Raw genomic sequence first — 14,782 nt, forward strand, 5'->3', positions numbered from 1 at the left:
GAGTCTTAGATAAGAATCTACGAAAACACTCCATGTCTCCAGAGGTTATTTAGGTTGGTTTCTGTTTTAACTCCAGATGTTAATACAACATGATTGTGGAATGAAATTTGTACTGAGGAAGACATTTTGCCTACCTAGCCTTTTGCTAATTTTTTTTTTTTTTTTTTTTTTGCGGTACGCGGGCCTCCCACTGCTGTGGCCTCCCCTGCTGTGGAGCACAGGCTCTGGACGCGCAGGCCCAGCGGCCACGGCCCACTGGCCCAGCCGCTTCGCGGCATGCGGGATCCTCCCAGACTGGGGCACGAACCCGTATCCCCTGCATCGGCAGGCGGACTCCCAACCACTGCGCCACTAGGGAAGCCCCCTTTTGCTAATTTTTAAGTTAACTTCCTTTTATTGCTCGTGTGTAATAGGTCCGAAGGCAAAATTGGAAGTGTATTCCCTCCAGGAGCATTTGACGCCACAAGAAGAACATAGAGCAGTACGTGAAATACATGATTAGTGTTTTGGCTTCATAATGAGGGTTTCAGAGAAGCAAAGGCAGTATAGATATCAGTAATGGGACTCCGTGGATGTTCTCGGTGCGTCTGAACGCCAGGCTGTGGTCTGACGGAGTGTACCAAGTGAGAGCGGATTCAGGAATTCTCTCAGGCCCTGTCCCTCCTGACTGTGGCTCGGGCAGGGACGGAGGTGCTTAGGAATCTGGTCTTCACCCAGCCCAGGCAAAGCTGCAGCAGAGAGCGTGCCTGAGGAGTATTTGGCAAGCTGTTTTACTGCTTCTATTTCAAGGATTTTTCCTTTTTTAAATTAGTTTTCAGAAGCTAATTATTCTTGCCCACTTTAAGTAGAAGTATATTTTCATGCGTTAAAAAAAAGAGACAAAGGGAGCCCCTATCTGACACAGCCCAGACTCTCAGCCAGCACCCCAACTCCCAACAGTAGATGTTTGGCGGTACAGCCGGGAGCAGCCGGCCACTCATCGTCCTGGAGCTCTTTATGGAATGTCCCTTCCTGCTCGGCAGTGTTCTAAGCACAGGCTAAGACGCAGTGGCAAACAAGACACATTGCCCCCTTTCGTGGGCTTGTGTTCTAGTGGTTAGTGCTCTCAAGAACACTGATGCAGCGAAAGGGGGAAAGAAAGGCTGTTTTAGAAGGAGGAGGCTGTTTGCGATGGTGTGGTTGAAGAATGCCTCTAAGTGAGGCATTTGGGCAGAGGCTTTGGGGAGCAAGCCAGGAGGATAGGACTTCTTTTTGTTGGGGGCAGGGGTCTTGTTCCCTGCTGTGTCCCCCTCCACCCCGGGATGGTGTAGTGACCTACAGTCAGTATTTGTTTAATGACTTGTCGAGGGAATCTAGGAGAGGAACACTTGTTCCAGGTGGAGCTAACACCCAATGTAAAGCCCCTGTGGCAGGAACACGCTCTACGGCACATTTGAGGCACGCTGTCCCTTGAGGAGATCCCTGCCTGTGTGGCAGGACCAAGGCTTCCAGATAGTGGTAGTTTCGGTCAATCACCTCTCGTCTGCTGCTTCTAGGAATAGCAGCAGAGACAGGCCAAGGCCCACCCTTTCCCCCCATCCACCTTGAGTTTTTTGCATGTCTGGAATCTTTTGCCAGAGAATAGAGACCCTGACGGGTGAAGGCGAGAGCGCACCCAGGCTAGCCTCTCACCTTGCACCTCACTCTCTTCCTCCGAGTCTCCGCCTGGCGGCCTTGCCCCTTCTGCTTGCTCTTGTCCAGTCAGGGGACCTCACCAGCTCGCAAATGCAGGCTATTGTTTTTTTAATGATCGCTTTAGTTAAAATTGATCTTTGTAACTTCTGCCTGGAGGTTGGCCTCTTAATCCACCTAGAATAAATGTGTTCCTCCTTCCAAACAGCAGCCTTTTGGGTTTGAATCCTAGGATTTTACAGCAGGAAAGGGCTTTGAAATCCTTCAGTCCTTCTCTATGGCATTATAGTCGAGAAAATAAGGGGCAGAGGATTTAGGAGTTTTTTTCATGCTCAGGGTCATGCCACTTAATCATTGGTGGGAGAGCTGGGTCTAGAGCCTGGTCTCTGGACTTCTTTTTGCAGGCAGTGCCAGTTCTGTAATACCAGGCTGCCCTTAAGTTTTATCTAAATTAAGTGCCATCGTGCTTGTTTATCCAAAATTTGGGAATGAAATAGGAACTTAAAAGTAGAAACTTAAGCAGAAACGTAAACTCATGAAGAAGAAATTTTCTGTTCTTTTCTAATGAGAATAACCATCTAGTAAGGTCATTCTCCTGCACTTCATATCTTTTAATTTTTATTTGCCCTTCTTTAGTCCCATGAAAGAACTCAAGAGCCACAAAGTTGGCCAAAGCTGGTTTTAGAAGCTTTGACGTTCATCCAGACGAACTTAGGAGGGAAAAGGGACTTACCAAAAGGAATTCCTCTGTTAATTTGCTTAATATGTAAGCATGCATTCTCTAAACAGATCTTTATTTTCTAAAGTATTTTAAAGCTTCATTGGGTTTTATCCCCTTTAAGTAGAATGTAGCAATTATAGCAATTTTAGGTTAGATTTAAGGAGCTGAATATCTGTCAGCTCCTGTGCATTCCATCATGACTGCATTTTTTTGGCATGTTAGAGCAGAGCTGAAGACTGAGAGCAGGCTGTTGATTTCTCTTTTGCTTTGTGTTGATGTGCATGAAACCAAAAGAAGAAAATTCCATAAGGTGAAGAGGATGCTTCTACAAGCAGTTCTGATTGTGGAGGGAATGCAAGCAAATGACTTGTGTGGGTCAAAACCTAATACACTTTTCTCTCAAGTATTCATGTGAACGAAAGAGTACTTTGACTTCACATTGGATGGATAGCTTTGCAGTTTTCTATAAAGCTTGAGTCAGGGCTTCTCAGCCTTGACAACCTTAGTTTCTCAACTACTGACCTTTTGGGTGGATAATTTTTTGTTGTGAGGGGCTGTTCTGTGCGTTGTAGGATGTTTATCATCATCCCTCGCCTCTAGATGCCAGTACCCCCTTCCCACCGCCTCCCCCAATCGTCACAACTAAAAATGTCTCTAGACATTGCCTTATATGTCTCCTGGGGGCCAAAATCACCCTCGGTTGAAAACCACTTGTTTAAGTCATTCTTAAAGTATTTGAAAATAATATGATTTTATGATTTAAAAAAATGACATTGACATACGGTGGAGAAAACCCAGAGATCCAGTAAGTGGGTGTGCCCTTTTCTCCTTTGTCCGGGCATCCACCCCCTGCTGTCTGCGAGCTGTCACGGAAACAAACCCTGTAGCTAACCGGCGCTGGGAGTGAAGGCGGCTTGGAGCCCTGGATAAAGGCTGACCAGGATGTTTTGATTTGATTCTTTCTCTCCAGGTTTGATTTTATTCTCGACAGTGTTGGTGGATCCACCGAAACATGGGCTCTAAATTTTCTCAAGAAGTGGTCGGGAGCCACGTACGTGACTTTGGTGACTCCTTTCCTCCTGAACATGGACCGGTTGGGCATAGCGGATGGCATGTTGCAGACAGGCGTCACCGTGGGCTCTAAGACATTGAAGGTAGGGGGAGAGTCTTGGTTGGTGAGAGCAAGCAGGCGCCTGGGGCTTCTGGAATTTGGTTTCCTCCTAGCCAGTTTCTTTTCTCAAGGAGCCAGCACAGCACAGTGGCTGCAAGCCGGGCTCTGGAGTCACGTACTGACGGGGTACAAATTCTGGCCTCCACTTGGTAGCTGTGTAGCCCCGTGCAAGTTACTTAGCGTCACTAAGCCTCAACATCTTCACCTGAGAAATGAGGCTAATGGTGTATCTCCCTTACTGTATGTTGTAAGGATTAAATGAGATAATCCACCCATGTGAAGAACTTGGCACAATGCCTGGTACCCAAGACGTTCTTATTAAATGTTAGCCTTTATTTATTTATTTTTAAAATTTATTTATTTATTTTTGGTGTGTTGGGTCTTTGCTGCGTGAGGGCTTTCTCTGGTTGCGGTGAGTGGGGGCTACTCTTCGTTGTGGCGTGTGGGCTTCTCATTGCGGTGGCTTCTCTTGTTGTGGAGTGCGCAGGCTTCAGTACTTGTGGCACACGGGCTCAGTAGTTGTGGCTCGTGGGCTCTAGAGCGCAGGCTCAGTAGTTGTGGCGCACGGGCTTAGTTGCTCATGGCATGTGGGATCTTCCCGGACCAGGGCTCGAACCCATGTCCCCTGCATTGGCAGGCGGATTCTTAACCACTGTGTCACCAGGGAAGTCCCGTTAAATGTTAACCTTTATTATTAGCTATCATTACCGCTCCTGATTCCATCTGATACACCTTCCGCTTTTTTCTTGTCTGCACCTGATGGCTCTCTGTTTCACTGTCTTAATACATACAGTCTCTTGTATATGAAGGCAGAAGCTTCATTAAGACAGCATAGAGCTGGCTGTTTTCATGGTAGTAACACTGGGATATGCCAGTGATTCCCAGACTGGGGCTTTTGGACCTTTAGAGGTCCATGGGAATTTTTTTGAATTTCAAAAGCCTGAAGGAAGGGGCTTCCCTGGTGGCACAGTGGTTAAGAATCCACCTGCCAATGCAGGGGACCCGGGTTTGAACTCTGGTCTGGGAAGATTCCACATGCCGTGAAGCAACTAAGCCTGTGCGCCACAACTACTGAGCCTGCGCTCTAGAGCCCGTGCTCCGCAACAAGAGATGCCACCGCAATGAGAAGCCCGTGCACTGCAATGAAAAGTAGCTCCCGCTCACCGCAACTAGAGAAAGCCCACGTGCAACAACAAAGACCCAACTCAGCCAAAAAATAAATAAATTAATTAATTAAAAAGAAACTGAAGGAAATTGTATTCTTCCGTCAGCGAGCCTACAAAGACTAATGGAACCATCATGCTTCTTCTGGAATTGTGTCAACTTGTCTTGACAGTACATGTCCCATGTGAATCAGAAACTCTAACTATTGATGGCATTCTGGGGGTTTCAAAGATTTGATTAGTCAGCCTGATTTTGTTAACAGGGCCGTAAGGAGCTATGTCACCCAACTGAACACATCCCGTGCATGGTGGGCCTTCAAGACTAGTGCAGATCAGCCCTAGTACAGGACTGACAGCAGAGCTCCAGAGTCTGCTCTCTACCTGACATGACAGTGGTGACAGAGGCTTATAATTTCATGTTATGCACTGTTGGTAATTATAGCTTATTGGTTTAAAATCTGAATCAGTGTTGAAATGGAATAAGTGACAAGAAAATATACATTGTTCTTTTTTTTTAATTAGACAAAATACTCCAGGCTCAGGAAAAAGGCAGTAGAAGGTCCCTCAAGGGTGAAAAGGTTGTGAGTCACGTCGACCTAGCCAGCACTGCCATGTATTTGCAAGATGACTGGCTTGCTAATTCTCTTTAGCTTCTCCTTGATTCTCGAAATTAATTTGGAACCTTTTGAGGGGTGAAGTTGAGGACTTTGGTCTCTTGAATGCTGTGTACTAAGTCCTTAGAGGTGGTGAAGGAGAGCTGTGACGGAGGAGACTGCTGCTCAGTCCTTAGGAGCTGGGTCTGGGTGATAGGAGTGAACAAACCGGGCGCTGTGCTCCGGGTTCTTCGGTTTCACTTGGTTCAGACGGCAGCCAGCAGCAGTGTCCACGGGGCGCTTTGTGGTGGAGGAAGGAATCTTAGCTGTCCTTTGTCTCTTCTTTCTCTTTTCATGAAACTCGGGCTTCCCACCTGCTTTAAGATATAAGTTTAAGTTTTCCATAAAATTTCACAGTTTGAATTGCAGTGAGACCTCTTACAAGTTAAGCTTCAGAGCTATCCTCCGAGAGTAAGACAGGCATAGCTCTCTTCGTTTCCCTTTCCCCCGTCTTGAAAGATGATAGTGGTAATCTCACGTGAAAACCTTTTAAGTAGTTTCTGATGTCTTTCTGAGAATGTGCACAGTTAAAGCCTCATTGTAATGCCTGCCTGCTTTGGTTTACTCTCTCCTGTAATGGCCTGGAAAACCTACACAGACCTCTTAGAGCAGAATATAAAAATTCTGCTGTTGCAGACCAAATGTTTCCCTTTACGGGGCAGCCTGCTGTAAAGGAATTACAGATACGGCAGTTATGGCCACCGCTGTTCCTCTTTAAAACTCTGAACAGTGATCAGAAGGTTTTAACTATAGTCTGTAAAACCAGCCCTATGGAGAAGTACATGAACAGGTCTTCTGTGATTGTAATTAACTGGACCTGCTCTAAGCTTGGGACAGTCCCAGTGCCTCTGGTGTCTAGCCACCTAAGCCTTCAAATGGTTTTTTTGTGTGTGTTTGTTTGTTTTTAAGTTAGTTGTCTAGACCAATGCTTCCTGACCTCTTTCATGCTCTGACACGCAGAGAAAATGATAGTATTTGAACAGCATATCGAGACCACTCTGGGCCAAGAGCAAGCTACCTGGAGACTTGCGTTAGCCCAGGCTCTGCCCTGCTACTCCGAGGGCTTGTCATACCTATGCTAGGGTGAGCTTGGCTCTGTTTACATCTGTGGTCCTGAAATAATGATCAGTGGTGACCCCTTTAACTCTTACAAGTTGTTCCAGGTTAGACAATAAGGGTCACCCAGCCAAACCAGTAGGCTGTTCCTGGCGCACTCACTGCGAAGCTCTGCCTCGACCACAGCTTGGGTTTGTCTCTCCGCAATCTCAAACTCTATTTGCATTGCCCCAGCCTTTCCTCAGTAAGCTTTACCTTCAGCACTAGGTAAATATTTATCAAATATTTTCGATGTGTCAGGCACCTTACATACATTCTCATTTAGTCCCTCCAGCCCCCCTGTCAGCTGGGTGGTGGTACCTCCATTCTGCAGGCCGGGAAACAGGCTGAAAGTGGTAGCTTGCCCTAAATAACACAGCTGTCAAGGCCTGAGGTAGAGTAGCAGGGGAGTTCCACTGCACCTGCCGGCTTCATGCCGTGATGGTAGCTGACCGTCATGCTGAGATTGTGCGGTGAGCTCAGTGGAGAAAGTCTGAGCTCGCCCAGCAGTTGGGGCAGGTGCAGGGAGGGAGGTGGCGGGGAGGTACTGGCTGGCCCCCCTCCTGCCTCTGGGTTGCTGCCGTCTGATGAAGTTTAGTTGGGCAGGTCGTTGAGGTATCACTGAGAACCTCAGCTCACTTGCTGCTTTGATAAAGGCCTACCCTACCTCCGACATAAAGAATAATAATCAAAGTGGCTATGGCAGTAGAGTGGTCATGAACCCTCTTGGTGTACGATTTTTGCCTGTCTTCACCAGGGGGCATTTTGCCCCACAGTAGATTAGGTGGCTTGGGACTTGCTATAACTATAGGGGAAGATCCAGCCACGATGCGTGAGGAACTTTATGCTTTGTTTTGTCTTGAAAGCCGTCTTAGTTCCTCTCGGAGCCAGAAAAAAATGTTTTGATTGGATTTCTTGTTTAAGATCATTTGTTGGTGCCTTTTTGCCCTTAAAGCATTCTTGGATTAGGTGAAGGCTCTTTTCTGGTGCCTCAGGGCTTTATTCAAACCTTGGTAGGGAAGGTCTAGAGGTCTCAGCCCCTCATATGTTCTAGGGAAGAAATGAGTGTGTAAGATTAGACTGTCATTTTAAGAAGGGCTTTCCTGTGCTTACTTTCTTGTCAGTCACAACCTGGGGGAGAAGCCCGAGTTCACGTGGGTATATCTCTGTACATTCACTTATTTATGAAACATTTACGGAGCGTCCACTGTCTGTCAGTCACTGTGCTGAGGTGCTGGGTGTACAGCTCATTGTGGCAGCATGAAATGGGAAAGCAGTTTGTCTGTCTTAGTCATGCAGGCAATACTTTTCCCAAAATTTGCATTTTGTCAGATTTCATCCTTTCCTATATTTGACACGTTTTGTTTTCTTTTTAGCATTTCTGGCAAGGAGTCCATTATCGCTGGGCTTTTTTCATGGCCAGTGGTCCATATCTAGATGACATTGCAGAACTGGTGGATGCGGGAAAGGTAAGTGTATTGCCAGGGCGTCCCTTGTCACCTTGGTGACCTGCCCAGCAAGCCTAGTCAATGGGAACTCCGCAGAGGTAGGCTCGGCCGATGTCCATACTGCCTTACACGCCGAGTTTAAGTGCTGTGTTTTGGGTTCTGTCTCCATGGGAATCATAGCCATAGGCTGCTGCATTTGAGACAGAGCGCACACCATCTAGCGCAGCCCCTTTGGTCTGCAGATGAGAGGCGGGCCCAGAGAGCTTATGTGATTTTCCCAAAGACGCTTGGTTACGTGGTAGCAGAGCTGGGATCTACAGCTGGGCTGCTGCTATTTTGATAATGGTCCTGAAGAGAAGGCACCGTGAAGGCAACTGTTGCACAAAGGTGGGGACACACTTGTGAGTTTACAGCTGAATTGCTTCTTGAGCTTCTTTAGTCCGAGGGTGAGGCTGCTTTGGAGGCAAGCAGATTTCCAGATGAGCAAGGAGATCAAACACTGTGGAATCTAAACAGAACTGGACTAGAAGTTAGGTCCCTGGGTCTCCTGTTCCCAGGCCAGTGTAATAACGTCGGCAAATAAATGGTATGTCTGAGAGGGTCAGTGGGCAGGATGTGATTCAGGATTGATGGCGATTTTGGTAGAGACAGCTGGTTGGTGTTTCTGTCTATTCGAGTCTGTCCTGCAGCGGACTTGGTGGGGAGGGACTACTGCTTGGAGCCTGGTCAGCCCCTTTTGGGTGTCGAAAGGGCTCTTAGGGCTGATGGCAGTTGAAAGACTCCTTAGCTACCACCTGCCTATTTAACTTCTTACGTGGTTTTAACGGCTCAGACGTGCCACCTCTGGAAGAATAACCCAGAAGGCAAACTCATATTCTGGTACTGATATTTGTGATTTTATTGAGAAATTATATGGAATTATAAATGAAGGGAGGGCTTCCCTGGTGGCGCATTGGTTAAGAACCCGCCTGCCAGTGCAGGGGACATGGGTTCGAGCCCTGGTCCGGGAAGATCCCACATGCCGCGGAGCAACTAAGTCCGTGCGCCACAACTACCGAGCCCACGCGCCTAGAGCCTGTGCTCTGCAACAACAGAAGTCACCACAATGAGAAGCCCGCGCACCACAACAAAGAGTAGGCCCTGCTCATCGCAACTAGAGAAAGCCCGCGGGCAGCAACGAAGACCCAACTCAGCCAAAAGTAAAAAAATAAATAAATAAAATAAATAATAATGATTATTTTTTCTCCAAATGATTGGAGAGGCTTATGTACCCTAGAGGGTTGCATGAAGTCATAGATAAAATGATTCTCGTTTTATAGATGAGAAAACTGGCTCAAAGGGATAAGGGGACATGCTCAAATTTGTAGACGTGGGACCAGGACTCATACCTCTGACCCCAGTCCTGTGCTTTTCCCTCCCCACCATTAAGCTGCATTCTTCGTGCTTGAAGCTGATCTAGGACTTCAGCTTAAATTGACTTGTCATTTTACACTGGGCAGGGAAAGGGTCTGGAGCAAGTCTAGCATCACACCACGTGATCCTTGCTAAGCCATATGGAAAGAGCCCCTTGAAATGGGTTTTCTTGTGTTGGCACCTGCCCCTTGCTGGCCCATCTCATCTTTCCATTTTGGTTTGGGAAAAAAATGTTTTTAGGAACTACTGGCTGCTTTTTGTGCATTTAGTTTTTTTATTCTATTTCAGCCAAGGAACTTATGATAGAAAATGGCCCACTACTATTTCCCAAATATTTTGGTTCCAAGTTTGCTTGCCTCTTCTCAGACTTCTAAGTCTTGATGTGTACTGGGTAGACAGGAGCTCAGCCTTGTTGTGGCTGCAATGTGCCTCTCTGTAGGGATCTCCCCATATCCCACAGGGATGCTTATTTTATTTCTAGGAGGAAGGAAATGAGCCATCGTCAGATAACACGGCCCATAGTTCTGCACAGTGCTGAATGGGGATGCAGCCTCATCATTAGAGAGGTCCCCGTCCTCCAGAAGTCACCACACTTGTCCTGACGTCGGCTCCAGACTGTCCACATGCTTATCATTGCTCTTTTGTGTTCAAAATATTGTGACGCTCTCTCTACCTAGAAATTACTATTTATGCAACAAAGAGAGGTGTTTGTGTACATGTCCCTATTGAATTTGGTAGATAACTGGTGGAATGGCTAAAAGAGGACATGGTAGAAATAATGATGCCCTTCAAGTGTCCTCCTCCAAGGGTGAGGGAGGAGATGTTCCTCTGGCCTTTGATTCTCTTCTCACCAGGGTTATTTGGGCTCAGGAGTCATTTCTGACAGTGAAGCGCTCTGGGACTATGGCGGTTGATATGTGACACCGGATCCACGAAGCGGCCAGCTGTGCTGTGCATCCTGCTTCTTTGTGGGTGTGAGAGGTTGTTGCCTGTCTACACTGGGAAGTTGGAAAGGATAACAGAACAGATCTGCTTACCCATTGTGTGGTTAGTAAAGACTGTAAAGTTGGACGAGGACACTGAAATCCTTCCAACCTTTGGCTGACTGCTTAATGAATCTAATTAGCAGGTATCCGATAGAGGGGCTGGAGTTGTTTTTTGACAGTGTGAGGCCATGAACCAGAAGAGGCTACTCTTAAAATACTTTAAGCTTTGGAATGAATAATACATTTGTAATATTCAAAATCCAAAAGGTAGGAAAAGTTATTTCATAGACTCTTCCTTTGACTCCTGTCCCTTAGTCATGGAGATTCTCCTTGTCAGGGCCCCAACATTATCAGTTTTTTGGGCATTCCAAAGACGTTTTGTGATTCAGTAGGGTGAAACAAAAAAATGATTTATAATTAGCACAATGAGGTTAATGGGCTGCTACTGACACTGTGCCTTATGCCTGAAGTTTATTGGCATTTTCTCCTAAGCACAATAAACATTTCCTGTTTTTATACTATTTAGCAAACTGTTTTTGGTGGGGTGCCTACCACAATGCATGGGGCACACATATACAATGGAATATTACTCAGCCATAAAAAGAAATGAAATTGAGTTATTTGTAGTGAGGTGGATGGACCTAGAGTCTGTCATACAGAGTGAGGTAAGAGAGAACAACAAATACCATATGCTAATGCATATATGTGGAATCTAAAAAAAAAAAAGGTGCTGATGAACCTAGTTGCAGGGCAGGAATAAAGAGGTAGACATAGAGAGTGGACTTGAAGACATGGGGTGGGAGGGCGAAGCTGGGGTGAAGTGAGAGTAGCATGGACATATATACCCTACCGGATGTAAAATAGCTGGCTGGTGGGAAGCAGCAGCACAGCACAGGGAGATCAGCTCGGTGCTTTGTGATGACCTAGATGGGTGGGATAGGGAGGATGGGAGGGAGGCTCAAGAGGGAGGGGATAAGGGGACATGTGTATGCATATGGCTGATTCGCTTTGTTGTGCAACAGAAACTAACATGGTATTGTGAAGCAATTATACTCCAATAAAGTTCTATTAAAAAAAAACACTTAGGGCTTCCCTGGTGGCGCAGTGGTTGGGAGTCCGCCTGCCGATGCAGGGGACGCGGGTTCGTGCCCCGGTCCGGGAGGATCCCACATGCCGCGGAGCGGCTGGGCCCGTGAGCCATGGCCGCTGAGCCTGCGCTCCGCAGCGGGAGAGGCCACAGCAGAGAGAGGCCCGCATACCGCAAAAAAAAAAAAAAAAAAAAAAAAAAAAAAAAAAAAAAAAAAAACACTTAAAAAAAAAAAGACATGAAAGAAACTTGCAATACTGGTTGCTGCCCCTGAGGAGGGGAACTAGATGGCTGAGGATCAAGTATGGGAGGGAGATGTTCCTTCATACCCTTTCATCTTGTTGAGCATGTGTACGCACTTGTGGTTCATGTACTTATTAAGGCCTTTGGAGTCCACAGGTCCATTCAAGATCCTAGGTGACTAGCCAAGCTTCTCGGCTGAACGATGATGTATCTCGGTTTATTTATTTTAGCCAGCATTAGAATAGTTCCTGTGGAAGTTATTTGAATTTAATTCAAAACAGTTAGTGAGGGCTAGTGGGCACTTTGCTTCGCCCAGTAGTGTGTGGAGAGATGCGTTGGTCACGCTGAATTACATCCTGAGCAGTGCTGTCCACTAGAACTTTCTGCAGTGATGGAAATGTTCTCTGCCTGCATTGTCTAGTGTGGTAGCCACTAGCCGTATGTGGCTGTTGACCACTTGAAAGTGCAACTGAGGGACTCAATTTTTCATTTTATTTACTTTTGATTAATTTAATTTAAGTAGCCCCGTGTGGCTCGAGGTTAACCATTTTGGATAGTGCAGCTTTAGAGACAGTGTAATAAGTTCTGAGGCAAATGATTTCCCAGACCCGCTTTGGGATGGCCAGGCCCTAGTTTTGCAATGAACTGTATTCCAAAACTTTGAACTCCTTATTTGCAGCTGGATTTTTTCTCCCATAGAAAAAATGTAACGGCTAGGCACTGAATCCCTGGGACCACTACGAGAGTGTTATCTTGCCAGATGTGGTAGGTACCTCACAGCCTTGATGCTACTGAAGTTTTCAGATGCCACTGAAAATTGCTTCTATGGGTAAACATAGGCCGAGTTTCTCCCCTCACCTTCTGGCTAGAAGAAGTGCCTGTTTTTAGGGGGGCCTAGGGACAAGTCCTGGGATGCACATTTACTGCCTTGGAGAGTATCCTCCCCCAGCTCAATCGCACCTCCTATCTTCCAGCCTTGAGTTTTCCATCTGGGGCCAGGAAGTTCAGAAATAGCAAGTCTGAGCAAAGCCCACCTTTTCCTTCTTCATATCTGCTTGGTTTAAGCCCCCTTCTGCCCCTTTGTCCCGCCCCAGGAAATACTGATCCTGTGGCAGAGCTCAGGGCCACGCCTATCCGAGAGGGGGTGCTGGCACTGTGTCCTGCCGCCCTGCGCGGGGCCTGTCCACAGGCGTGAGGACAGGGATTGCCAGGGGCCTTTAGGTCTCCCTGGATCTCTGTCATTGGCCTCTGTCTCCTCGAACTCCCCCCGCCCCCGCTCTGAGATCAGTTTCTGTGCCCTGTGGAGGCTGCGGCTGAGGGTCTGGGGAAGAGGTGACAGATTTGGGCTTACCTCCCCAAAACACCCCCATGCCATGCAGTGATGACATCGGGTGTCTGGGACCCTAAGTCTGCTCCTCTGCTAAGAGCTCTGACCTTGCACTTAGCATGTAAACACCTGCGCTTCAGTTTCCTAATCTATCCAACAGGCTGGCTCAGAGGCTCCCCTGCTTTAAGCTCTACTGTTCTGTGATTTGCGCGGGGAAGTGGGGATGGAGGGAGAACCTCTCTGCAGGCCACCGTGTCTGCCTGGGTGCCATCCTCTCTCCACCAGCTCTCCGAAGTTCCTGTGCTGAGAGGGTTTCTGCCTGAGAAGCAGGGAGGCTTGCCCGTCTGAGGCCACACCAGGGAGGTTGAGGTTCCCATGGTCCCTGTTCTCACGGGAGGGATGTCAGGCAGCAGGTGCCAAACCCCGGGGCCTGGTTTTGTGCAGCCTTTGTTTAGGAAGGGAAAGGACAATCAGAGAGCCTGAATTTGGGTCTGAGACTGGGATGAACGCTGCCGCTGTGGACTCCCGGTCAGCTGTGTGCCCCGCGCGTCCGTGTCGCCCTCGAGTGTGGTATCAAGCCCGCCGCTTTATACCAGGACTCCCTGAGCCGGCCAGACTACAGCAGTGTCATCACATAATGTCCCCACCTCACCGTGAGTAACCTTTCTTTCCCCTCTCTGGATTTTTGCTCTGATCCCTTTGTCCATAGCAAACAAGCATTCCAGGTCTGACGTGAGGCTGTGTGTAGACACTGCCTCATTATCCCGTTAATCTCTGTTTGCTGTCATATATTCAGCCAACGGTGGCTTTTGCCTGCCTGTTAATTGAAAGCCTCTTTTTCATTGTCACTTACGGGAAGAACTGAATGCCCGTTATGCTACAGTCAGCCCTGTGGGATTATCCGCCACAATAGGCCTGACCAGCCAGATTAAAGTGTGCCGTCGCTGTGGGCTGCCTGGGTCATCAGTTCAGGGTCTGTCTCTCCGGTCAGGTTCTAGAGTGGGCGGAGCTAGGTGGGCGGGCCGCTCATCCTGGGCGGAGCAGGTGGATTCCGGTTCCCTTGTGACCTCTCGTAATGCCGTGCTGCTGGTGTCCGGTGCTCAGTGACAACGAATGGGTGTTCCTGCCTCCTTTCTTTTCTCGATGTCTCTCTCTGGTGCCTGCTTTGTGTGCCTGCCCTGCGTCAGTGCCTGAAACTTAGAGGGCAGACAGTCTCTGTGGAGTGGGTGAATGTGCAGGACACAAGTCAGGAACCCTAAGCATAAGGCAAAAGGCTGCAGTGATTCCCTCCCTGATGTGCAGAAAACTCACCTCCACCCCTAGAGATCCTGATTTAGTTGTTCTAACTGGAGACCAAGGACTCTGCATTTTAAACATGCATTCAGGTGATTCCTTTTCAAGTAATCAGCATCCAGAAAGCAGTGTCCCAGCAGCTTGAAGGAGAGGGACGGGTTCGGGAGGTTTTGGGTGGGACATGCAGGGAACAACTTGGGTGCATTCCACTCCTTTACCAGACAAGGCAAGCTGATTTCCTCTAACAAGCCAGCTCAGATCTGTTCCGTTCACAGCGGCCACCATGCTGGGGGAGGTTGAGGTCACCCTCAGCTTGCTGGAGAGTGCCACGATTATTCGTCAGTGATGTCGTCCACAGGTGCAGGTGGGAGTGGTGGCCTATGGACCACGCAACTGCTATCCTGGTGGCCTGGAGACTGGATCCTCAGGTGGCGCAGTCTGTTAGCATGAGGCAGGCCACCCAAGATGCAGGCTGTGATGAATCGTCATAATCCTTGGCTACCTTTCCCTC

General features: G+C 47.9%; 1 protein-coding gene across 5 annotated transcripts in view; it reads left to right on the forward strand.

Moving 5' to 3' along the window:
* The window catches only part of RTN4IP1 (reticulon 4 interacting protein 1), a 118,666-nt gene that overhangs the window by 101,932 nt on the left and 1,952 nt on the right, over window positions 1-14,782 (forward strand). For all 5 annotated transcript variants that reach the window (XM_060030162.1, XM_060030160.1, XM_060030158.1 and 2 more), the window contains 2 exons: window positions 3,363-3,546; window positions 7,851-7,943. In XM_060030162.1, coding sequence (XP_059886145.1) covers window positions 3,363-3,546; window positions 7,851-7,943 — 277 coding nt within the window. The remainder of the gene's footprint in view (window positions 1-3,362; window positions 3,547-7,850; window positions 7,944-14,782) is intronic.

The sequence above is a fragment of the Delphinus delphis genome, chromosome 14 (assembly GCF_949987515.2).
Source record: "Delphinus delphis chromosome 14, mDelDel1.2, whole genome shotgun sequence".
NCBI lineage: Eukaryota > Metazoa > Chordata > Mammalia > Artiodactyla > Delphinidae > Delphinus > Delphinus delphis.